A 12,275-nucleotide genomic window follows, 5' to 3' on the forward strand; every position below is an offset into this window, starting at 1 on the left:
CTATTTGCATGCTACACTAATGGATTTAAGTTTCTTTGCAGCATGTATTTTCCTCATGTGTAGCTTGCTGCACAAAATTATTTAACTTGGAAAGAAAACTGTTCTTAAGAAAACTCATCCTACTTGAAGAATGCTAAAAAACCAAAAAAATTTTAACTCCCATAATAGAATGGGAGGTTGCCCCCAAAATGTGGTCTAGAAGCCAGAATTTTTAATCACCTTTTTCATGTTATACCTGATATATATCAAGTATATATCATGCATAAATAAAGATATATCATGTGCCAAAAGCTTTGCCATGCTTTAATGCATACTCTTTTACACAGGGAAAGACTTGCATTTTGTAATTATTATGCTTCACTAAAGTTCAATTAGGAAAAAAATAGTATTTCCCTGAAATGGCATTCTTATAAATTTTACATTTCAACTATTTTATGCTCAAACGCAGTTTCTGGTGTATTTTAAAACATCTATGATTCTATAGGAGATACCTTGAATTTGTTTGATGTTACTGCATTATGCATAGCCATTTTTTAGAGAATATTAGAATTTCAGTATTTCAGACTTTCAAGGTCTCATTCTGTTGTTTTATTAGGAAATGGTCTTTCATTTCCAAGAATGAGAAAGATTGATTCATGCAATCAGCAACAATTCTCCCGTCGACTTCTGTGGTGGCAAGATTAGGCTTTCCTTGCACACCTTTACAAAATTATTCATACAAAACATATTTACTTTACTCACAAAATAAAACTGCCAATATCTCATTTATTTGTGTTTCAAGGAAACATTTGTACTGTAAAAGACTGTGCATTGTAATGCTTAATAGAAAAGTGGTTGAACAAAGAAACTCAGTTCTAACTAACTGATAATACTCACAGATTTTCTGCTATGCATACTTTAAATGTTTTTGCAATCATCAGGCACCCAGTATATCCTGTAGTACTGATTCTGCAGCGTGCTGTCGTATGACCGTGAGGGCTCCTCTTGCCATCTCTGTATCATTTCTTGCCAGACAAGCACAGAAGTGCTGAAACATAACACTATTCAAAACACCTTTCGCCCTGGTCCTGTCCTGCATTTTTTTTCATACAGAAAAGTACTTTTTCAGTCAAGCAGATTTTTTATTGCATAAAAACATCCTAGTTCTGACTGTGTGCAGATATAAACGTGCTTAATAAACAAACACTGAGATCAACCTGTGGCATTGCAAAGTGTGCAAAGTTAAGCATGTATTCAAGTCTTCCTGAGAGTAAGACCTGCATTACAAGAAATAAGTTTTATAAATATATCCACAGATTAAATTGCAGGGCTTTTAGCAGAAGGGCTTCATCTAATTCTTTTTACTCATTCCAAAGTTCCTGTTCACTTTCTTGGATCCTCTGTATAAGTTGGATGAGGATTTCAGAAACCACAAAAAACACCACACAAAGATTTTTAGATTCTCTATTTTTTAGCATTTCTACTGAGTACTAATGTCTTGACAACCCTATTCAAACTGATCAGGGTTCAGAGCTTGGGGTTCTTCCTCACTATGTGTTGGTACAAGCTCACATTTAATTCACAATTAAAACTAAATAGTAGCCTTAGCATTTGCCTTGCTGGTTTTAATGTGAGGGATAATGGCTTTTGTCTCATATTCTTAAAGAAACAAAACAGCTTGCAAAAATTATATGAGACAAATTAGACAGTTTTAATATTGACTTTTATTGAAAAATTAAAACTGCATTGCATATCTTCTTTATAACTTCAACATTTCTTAAACCACAAAACAGAGATTCTGTTTAAAAAATCTCCTCATATTTGTCACCATTCAAAAAACAGATTATGAACTAAGTCAATGATGATTTCAAAATCCTGGGTTATTCCCAAGGCCCCTGGTTCCGTCTGTCTGTTGTGAATGGTATAATCTAATTATCTTCTCTAAAAAGTACCTTTAATAATACAATCAGAATTTTGCTCATTCAAAATCAACAGCTGCTGTTGATTTTTATTCAATAGTCAGTCTTTTCCAAATAAATTACATCAGTTAACAAGCACTGCAGCTACCTGTTTGGCTAAGATCTTGCCTATTATTTATTTGATCTGTATTCACATACACAAAATTACAGTGATTGTCCATGTTATTTTAAAGGCAAAACTGCTACCTTAGAGTATATTTTAAACCTCAAAAAACCTAAGTTACTCACCTAGAATTACAATGCTTTGAATTAGTCAACACTTCTGTATATCCATACTTCCTGTCAATAGCATATGGATTAAGAAGCAGGAAAATTCCTTGTAAGCTTTTGTCTGAGAAGCTGTAACATATTACTCAGATGAAAATTACCTACTGAGAAGAAAACACAGATGAGCTTTCTCACTGATGACCGTTAACTGCTCTGTTAAAATCAGCTAACCAAGTTGGAAATTAATAGAAACTCTGTGCCTGTGGAAGCAGGTGCATGTAATAGGGAAACGCTCCAGAGTCTGGTATTAGAACTAAAAGTTTTGCAAAAATCTCATTGTGGGTATCATCTGTGTCAAGACACAACACTGCAGAAAGGCAAGATAAAATGCAGAGGGTAGGAAGATAATTTTTAAACCCCTGTCTTTAGAGAAAACACCTCTGTGATAATTGTTTCACTTCTGAAACAGGCAGGAGTGGCTCCTTTATTCCTATCTAGCTGCAAACCATTGATGGCAACAGGTAGAGACTCTGATGCTTTTGACCTCTAAAACACAAGGTACTCTGTTAAATGAAGCAAAAATTTCAGTGAGCAAAACATTGTATGTGTGCTGAAGAGATCTAAATCTATTTCTGACTATGTCACAGGACTGTCCAAGGTTTCCTGTATGAATGCCAGTAAGGCATATTACAGTCTTATAGTTTCATGATCAGTTACATCAGGATGATTCTCTTTACCTAGTTTATATGCTTCTAGGAGATATAAAATTTCAACTACAATAAATAATTATTAGAATATTGAGATGATGATCTGGATACAAGGTCCATGAGGTTAAAATATTAAGGTTAAAGGATTACAGGTAAATTGGGAGTTTTAGTAATACTGTTGCTGAAATATCTTTATGAGGGAGGTGGAGGAAGTCAGAAATTCCCACCTAAGAACTGGTTGAAGAAATCACGAGGACTATGGTGCTGCTTGTGTGGAAGATGTAAAATCCCTTAGTGGCGCTAGGTCAGCAGTTATACATCTTGGCATTGATCATACTAGTTCATATTGTTTCTCATAAACAAGAAGGACCGAGAGAAATCTTTCTGTAGCTGCCCTTTGAATAAAGTAAAACTGTGACAGAGACCAGATTTCAGGCAGAACCCTGTGAATCAAAATATGACGTGTACTTCCTCTTCAAAACAAACTTCTTTCTGTACTCTAAAAAGAGCTCCCAATGAGAGATGCTCTAGTTTTGATTAATAACTGATATCTCTAAAGAATGGCATTTAATATTATGGAAGTTGATACTAAAGTCAATGTTCACACTGACTACTTCTGTATTGCAGGCCTCAGGTCATACAGCATGGATGTTTACATCAAGAAATGTTAAGTATTGAAGACATGGTAAGATATCAGGCTTATCATTAAGGAAGACTGAGGTTTAAGATCAAGAAGGCAAGAAACCAACTACACTGTCTTGAGGAAAATAACCTAATGAAAGAAAAACTGTACTGGTGAGATTACCAGGGGGGTTCATGGCATAAAAGTAATGATGTAGATAATCTTTTGAAAATCATACTCATAAATCTAAAAGACTGACAAATTTATAATAAATTTTAGATTCAACTCAAATAATTTCAAGAAAAAGTTCTACAGAAGGCTACAGAAGAGGGATAAGCAATAGTGCTATAAAAAGTTGGAAAGTCTGTGCTATATGATATGGCATTTACCATGACAGTTTCTTCCTTCTCCCTGCTCTGACCGCGTCAAAGATGTGAGACAGCATCTTCAGAAGACAACCAGTAAGACCTGCAGGATGGAAATCTCTCCTGGCTGTAGTTGTCCTTCCACAAGACTGAAGGGGGTCAGAGAGGGTGTGAAAACTGCATAGCATGTCTGCATTTCACAGAATGTTTCTAAAATAATTTAATTTTATTACTGATTTGGGGGCAAAAAAAAATAAGAAAAAACAATTAATTACTGATTGGTATAGAAGATAGCCATAGAATCACATATGAAAATATCTTAAATTAGCATATTCCGTTTATCACCGTGACAGTAACTCAGTAGACAGAGGATTATTGAATCTTCATTTTGTTCCACTACTCTGCTTCCACTATGGAGTTTTCCACTCTGTAGTATTGATTATCTAACGATTAAAACTGAACAAGCTGTGGGTAACTCTGGTGTCTATACTTTAAGAAGTCTAGCCAGTTTAAATTGTTATGACAAGCCAGCTGTATTTAAAGATTCTGAGATTACTTTTGTTTTTATTTATTTTATAAGTTCCAAAGGCATAATGAATTCTATTTCACTGAAAGAATGATGCTGTTTAAAACTCCCACAGAAATGCTATAGAACTTCAGGAATCTTCTCACAGAATTTAGTTTAAATGGTCATAGAGATTAGTCCTGAAATACAACTCAAGAACAGGGGCCTTGGTTAGCAACCAATATTCACTAGAAAAGCATTCAGAACACTGAACAGACAGTCTGACATTACAATAAACAAACCTGAAAATTCTAATAGATTAAAGGGATCTCATCATTGGACAGTCTATACACAATGTTAGGATTCCTTATATTCAGTAAAATTATCTGTAAGTTATTATTTTAAGGGCACTAGGATTTAAATGAAAGTGTCAACTAATATTTTCGTATTTTTTCTTTGGCTCACAAAGACACTAAAATACCATAAACATTATTTGGAACCTCAATAATATATAAATAGGATACATTACAAATGGAAGAAAATACAAGACAACTCTTCAGCATGGTAAATCTCTGCATATAAATAAGCAAATATTTCATATACCTACAGTTCAACAGTTACCTTGCTGTAAAACTATTACATTTAAATCCTTTTACACAAAGTCATTTAACAATAATATACACAATCTACACAAATGAACCTCTAAAAATACAGCAATAATATACCTGTTACAATGACTCTGCTACTATTATCCCCTGATGTGACACTAAAGGGGAAATACAACTATTTTACTTGAAGGTGCTGTTAGAGATTGCTGTTTTGTACGTGAGAGAAGCACCAACAATAAGATTTAGTACTGTTATACATTATCTTTAGCTCCTAAGAATCTACATTTTAGAAATGTTTCTATATGTCTATTTTTACCTGGCAGAAAAAATCTGTAGCACATTATCCACATCTTTAGTTGTTGAAGGAAAAGTTAATTGTCTTAAAGTGGAAAACATGCTGTGGCTTAGATCTAAGTTTATAACCACTTTATATATATATATGTATGTATGTATATATATATATAATTATATATTTATTTATACTGTACATATATACTGTGCAGAGTTCTTAATTTGCTATTTTAATACTTATTAATTTCCTGCTGACTACAATAAACAAGACCAATGTAAGAGTCAATAGTACTTCAACGTCAAGATAATACATTTTCCCTCAGTAATATGATCTGCCAATACATATATGTTTCAGTAGCCTATAGTTGTTTTGTTTAAGGACGTCTTAGGAGATTGAAACCTACAGAAAGAGAATTTCCTTAAAACATGTTCTGCAGAACTTGGTTAAAAAAATAGCCAGTGCTGGAAAACAGTGAACTAGAGAAATAAATAATTCAACCACTGTACTACAGCTCCTGCCCCAATCTCTCTATTTCCTCAATGAGGAAGTCAATGTCAGACTTCGTTGCTGCTGGGTTTGAGATGACCATTCGGAAGAAGTTGACTTTATCACCCTGAGGCTGATATCCAACCATGGTAGTACCTGACTCCATCATCAGTGCTTTGATTTTCGGTGCCACCTTTATCATTTAAAAAAAAAAAGAAAAAGGAAAAAAGAAAAAAGAGACTTTTTAAAAAATATATCCTTTCTTTGTATGTCACACCTCTTAATTTGAGTAAAATAAATGGTCAGATCAGAAAGGCACTAGTTTTTATAAAAAAAGATCTGTAACAGAAAAAGCTTGAAAAACTAAATATGTAGGATTCGATATTTAAAGGAAAATTGACAACAATAATGTCCATCTTTTTGATTAATAGTCTAATTGCATCATACAGTATTCACTATGTAACAATTTTATATATTAAATACACGTCATTTCTTTCTGCTGAGGATTTCATCATGAAGAAATGTTTTCTGTCTTTTTATGAAAACCTACTCCAGAATCACATTTTAAAGGTAACAGAAGTTTTCTGTGAGAATATTCTATGAGAATATTCTCAAAGTAATTTTCAGGGGGGGAACAACAACGATGGAAATTTTTCAACAAGATCTATGTCATAAATAATATTTTGTGTTAGCATAAACCATGGAAAACTTCCAGTAGTTTTCCAATACTGTACATTTACCACAATCTCGCTTCCTCACTTTAATTTACAAGGAATCATGTTGTAACAATCTTAATATTTGGTATTGACTGAGCCCAGTTTTTCTAGTCAGACCTTCTTTCTCCTACTCTACTCTCTGCCAGCCAAGGTCAGATGTCTGGCTCTTTTACTGTTTTGCAGGATGCTTTACAACGTCCTCTAACATTTAACAGGGTCAAGTCAAACATTTCATCCTTCTTACCAGTCTTATCTATCTTCCTCTTTTCTCTCTTTTTTGGCAATTTCTTTATCTAACATGTCACTGGGTTGACCCAGGAATTTCTATTCTCTTCTGTTCTCTTTCCTCAGTGTGATGCTGACACAAAATCCTCTACAAAACCTCCCAAGTTTGCCCATTCTTCTCCCTTCCCAAACATAAAAAATTGCAATTCATTTTGACAACTGTAAAATCATTCTTTTGTCTCCTGAATGTATTTCATTACAGTTCTGTCTGTCTAAAATGGTACTGAAATTAATCTATTTCACTTCCCTCAAGTCCTAAGTAACACAATACTTTTCCTGGTGGTACCTCTACAATGCGTTCACTTCCCTCTATTATTTCTTCAACTAAATTTATCCCAAAGTCCTCCAAAGGGTATTAATTTTCACTGAAATGCATTAATACATGACTAACCAAGCACATTTAAAATCAAAATAAAGACCTGAGAAGGACTTCAAGGTTTCCATGTCCTTTACCTGTCCCAGCATTTTCAAATAATTGCCCTTCTGTTTCTCTTGCTGATATGCTGTTCCATTCAAACAGAACTGGGACATCTTTGTGCCTAGCTACTTTTTAAAGATTCCTAAGATTTTTGGGAGCACAGAAGTGATACAAAACAAAGAATAACTAAGTATGTTCTGTATCTCATTCTATAGGGAAAATGTCACTTCAGCCTCAGTATAAATAGGAGACAAAGGTGAACAAATATCAAGGTCATAACAAGCAATTGGAGAGCTGGTGTCCCAGAATTTGGATCATGTGTCACCACATATATTTATTATTTTTAATAAACAGAATACTTTGAGTTGAAAAAGTAGACTATACTTTTGCATTTAACAAAAACCACATACCCTATGTAACTTTTCTCTTCTCTCATCACAGTCTGGCATGCCCCGGAGACTTGGCGGAATATACCAAAAACATACATTTGTATGCTCTGGCTGCAAAAAGAACCAAACGCATACATCAATAAACAAAATAATACAGATCAATTACACACTAAAGGCTAGTCAGTAGCATATTTTAGCACAGATGTAGAATACAAAACATAGTATTAACTTTGCTAGTTCTGCATGTTAAAGCAAAATAAATGGATTATAGTACTACTGGTTGCATCTGCTGTCTTAGATTCTCTCCATATTGTCCCATTTACAATGTTTTAGGGTGCTAATGAAGTGCAAATGCTTTTCACCTTTATGCAGTTTTATGAGCAACAGTTTCCCAGGATTGCAGCAAGGGCAACCCGATTTTCCTTTTCTTAGTAAATGGAGAGACAAAGTATATTTGTTATTCTATCAATCAAAAGGTTATGCAGTGGCACTAGCAACTGAACATACAGGAAAAATAGCAGATTCTCAGTTATGTATGTTATAATGTGGAATCTCTGCATAAGTAGATTGTATTAAGATAGTCTTCATGCCCTAAACTGAGAAGTCCTCTGCAGAAGAGGAAGAGATGAATCTGACATGCATTTGGCCAAAAGACTGCCCAGACGCCAATAGTCATGTAGTTCTTTAGAAAATAAAAGCAGTTTTGCATAGCTGGCTTGAAGAACTGTGAGAAGTGTGAAGACTGTTTTCAAAATTCAGATTTGGCTCCTACACACAGGCTAAATGGAAGAAAACTTACCTCCCCTTCAAAAACCATTTCAAATTCTTCTCTGTTTTTTATTTTAGTGTAGAGATATTCTGCCAGCTCCAGGCATTTGTTGACCTGATTTTCAAATCCTACTGTACCCTGTTTTAAAAAGAAAATAAGTATTAATTATATGGTCATTTTTCTTCCTCCGTTGCAATCATCTTTTCAGATAGGCTTCACTCTTAAATGTTTTCAGTCAGAAAACATTTAGCAGTATTATTTCTTGTAATTTAAAAGTAAAGTTAATCAACACTACAAAAATGGCTAAATGTGGCCTAACTGTAATCGCTATTTGGTTTTGGTCTTGTTTTAAGAGAATTTATTATCATAATAACAAGGGCTTTTGATATTTTTAATCAATTATTTTTAGCACTTTTTTTTCCTGTTTCCAGAAATATTATATTAAGTCTTGGCTTCCCAGCTCTTGCTGAAAGACTAGGAACATGGAATGGGAGCTCAGTTGAAAGGGTAAGACTTGGAAAGTAATTTATTTCCTCTGAACAGTTTGCTAGAAATTTGCATTTAAAAAAGTCAGCAAGCAAAAGCTTGCAGTATGTTTGCTAAAAGTCGTTTGTCTACCCACTGATCTTTTGTCCTATCTGATTTGTTTTGAAAGATCGCAATCCCAGAAAAAGTAGATTAATGTTGATAATAAATAAAATTAAAAAAAAGTGTTGGGGTTTTTTTGAAGTACACTTTGCACGTGAATGAAGAAGTAAGAAAGACAAGTACACTCTTAAATTATTGGGGTAAGTTCTCTGTACTAAATAACATGACTGAAGGTAAAGTCAGAAGAATACTTCTGGGCCTAGGCTGTATATTTCTACTATGAGGACAAGAGCATGATCACTCATGGTGGCTAATGCTGAAGGAAAAATTTCCATAGCTCCTAATATTTTTTCTTAACATTTCTGTAATATAAACATGCAACCTGCTAGAAACAGGTTCTATCCAATACCTCAGAGAACTCAGGTCCAAGAAATCTGAATCTCTCTCAAGACCAAACAGAAATCCAAAGTAACTAATTTTTGGACTTTTTTTTTCCCCACTTTTTTTTCCCATTGTGAAGTGCTCTCCTTCTTTAGCGAGGTCAGTTTAACAGGTGAATGTAACAGCAGAGGTAGAATCAGCATGCTAGTTTTAACAAAATGTGTTCGGCTGGTATTTATAAAAATGTTCAGTCCATGCTTTAATGGCGTCTGTAGTCAGCACCTGGTAATTAGAACCATAAACAATACACTTCAAAGTTGCTAGTCACAGACAGTTTCTAATGTGTCATAAGCAGTTTCATGTTACTGGATTACAGTACCAAAATGATTTATTTTGGAGGAAGAATTGAGTCTGAACTGAAATGTACTTAGCCTGATAATCAAACCCATGCTGATTATAAAGTAATTGTTGTAAGTATTTTGCGTTGAAATATTGTGTTTCTTTCTCTGAAGTACTTTTTAAAATAAACAATGACAACTCTACAATCTGTTTAAAAGTAATTGTATATCTAAAGTTCTGTTACTTTCTTCCCTCAGTCTTCAATATTGAGGAAATCTGCATGAAAACACCTTTTATCATCACAGGTTATTTACTATTGGTGTCTAATTCCCACCCAAAAGTGAAAACTGTTTTGTGATTGTACATTTTGCCATTAGATTTAATCTCAGTTTTGTAAAAAAAGATTAGACTGTGGACAGGTTACCCAACTGAATTCCCATCTTGTCAGCAGAAGAGCAAGAAGAATAGTAATAAGATGACTGCAAATAAAGCAATAAAAATGAAATGTGTCTTCTTGACTACATGGACTCTTATCTTGTAAACACATAAGCCTGTACGTAAGCTCATGCTTGCATTCAGCCATCCAGGCATACCGCAGTAGTAGCAGGGAATCAACTGTAAAATCATCAGTTGGGCAAAGCTTCTTAAGAAAAAGGCTTTGTTTTCAAAGTTGCTTATAAAATCTATGCATTGAAACATGATACTCAAAGAACCCTTGTAAGTCATCAAGTCTACTCTGCTACCACTATAAGTAATCTGTCATAAAATAAATATGTAAGTGTATTTCAGTGTCCTGCCCTCACTGGTTTTACAGCAGGACTCTCTTACTGACTTAAACGTTTCTTCTAATTTCCAGCTGAATTTATTGATGGCTAACATTATACTACAATTCAAATGGCTCATTTCTGACTTAATACTCAGATACCTGTGTGTTTAGAGATTGTAATTACACGAACATTTATGTTAAAAAGAAGTGTTACATTATATGAGATTTATAAATTAAATACATTTCTGATTTTTCAACTGAACTTTTATTATTTACCTTTGCCTTCCACATCAACCAGAATTTGAAGATGTCCACATGTCGACCACACTGTATTGCCTTATCTCCCGTGTCATAGGATACATCATACTGTTTGTCTTGCTGGAAGAGATAGCCTGCACACATTTGATTGCAGCCTTGAAGTATACCCTGTAATAAAATCCATGTACTTATATGGTATATGTGCATATAAAACTGTATGCATTAATAATATATTAAAAATGTATTTCAAATATATACAGAAGACTTGTTCCCTAATGAGCCAATGTTTCATAAACCTGAGCCACAAATATAATTTCATAACCTAAGGTGGTTCTCTTAGAAGTCTCTGAGTAGTCATGTGGTTTTACACAGCCACACCTGAAAAACAATTCTCAGATTAATTTGGATTCTTGATACTAACTTTGTCCACTTCACTTTGTAAGGCTATATAAAACTTAATTTTCTGATGTGTTAAATTACACGGTAGCATGAGGCTGTGGCCTCTCAGTGCAGCAAATAGTTACAGAAAATTTAAAAAAAAAAAAAAGTAATTAAAGGCTTCAACTTTATATATTGTCCAGCTATTTGACACTTAACATTGGTGATAAATATAAGTACAAATGACCTAAACTACATATTTTTTGCTTACAAATAAATATGGTCCACAGACCAGCAGAAACCGACAGATTACTGGTAAACATCTCCAAGGGAAACACAAGGAGCAAATTCCTGTATGTTACACAGGAGTCTTACATGTGACATTTCTTAAATGGTTTGCATCTCCTTTAGAGTTTATTAGTGGTTCTTTGAAGAACTCAAAGACTCTGGTGTGTCTGATAAATACAAAAACACCTATGAAAGTTCTCATTGGGAAAATAAAAAATGTCACCAAAATCCTGCAATAGTTAGCATGATAAGCATGCATGCCACTAAATAATAGCTAGTGCTGCCCTCCAACAGATGTCAAAGTGTTCTATAAAAGGAAATAAAAGCTGCAGTCTTCAGTTTAGAAATGGGTCACCTGAAAGCAATGGCAGACCTAGGGCTGGAACCCAGAACTCTTACATCCTGGTTCTGTCTATGCACAAGGATCACAGATGACATGACTTTTTTTTTTTTTTTTTTTAAAAACTTTTGTTTTGTTTTTTGTTAACATCTAAGGAGAATACATATTACTTAGACGAATTAAGACATTGGTCTTGCTTTTATTGATGACAATGAAGAATCTAGAAGAAAGCCCTAAAAATACATATAGAGTCATAATAAAAGCAGCATGCTTTCTTTTCAACAAAACTGAGAAACTTTTAAATCACTGTGTAAGGTAAAAAAGTTGCTTTTTATTTAAGCAGTTTAGACTGTGACTGATTACTATGACCAAGGGTGTATGTTCAGATATCATAGAAACAACAGAGCAGATGCTCAGATGAAGTATATTAGCATGGCTCTAATGTTATTAGAATATGCAAACATTCAACAGCTAAAGATCTGATCCATATTGTCTACAGCTTTACACACAGACACACAAAAGATAAAACAACTTCCTGAACACAATGTAAATCCATACAATTATTTCTTCCAAAAGAAGTTTTGGAAGTTTTTTTAAATGGATTTTGCAC

General features: G+C 33.9%; 1 protein-coding gene across 1 annotated transcript in view; it reads right to left on the minus strand.

Annotated features, from left to right (window-relative positions):
* Positions 1–1,685: 1,685 nt before the first annotated feature.
* The window catches only part of GAD1 (glutamate decarboxylase 1), a 34,846-nt gene continuing 24,256 nt past the window's right edge, over positions 1,686–12,275 (minus strand). The window contains exons 14-17 of the mRNA XM_075756691.1: positions 10,678–10,827; positions 8,358–8,465; positions 7,580–7,669; positions 1,686–5,943 (exon numbers count right to left, since the gene is read on the minus strand). Of these exons, the coding sequence (XP_075612806.1) occupies positions 5,770–5,943; positions 7,580–7,669; positions 8,358–8,465; positions 10,678–10,827 (522 nt within the window). The 3' untranslated portion in view covers positions 1,686–5,769. The remainder of the gene's footprint in view (positions 5,944–7,579; positions 7,670–8,357; positions 8,466–10,677; positions 10,828–12,275) is intronic.

The sequence above is a fragment of the Balearica regulorum genome, chromosome 6 (genome assembly GCF_011004875.1).
Source record: "Balearica regulorum gibbericeps isolate bBalReg1 chromosome 6, bBalReg1.pri, whole genome shotgun sequence".
In the NCBI taxonomy this organism is placed as follows: domain Eukaryota; kingdom Metazoa; phylum Chordata; class Aves; order Gruiformes; family Gruidae; genus Balearica; species Balearica regulorum.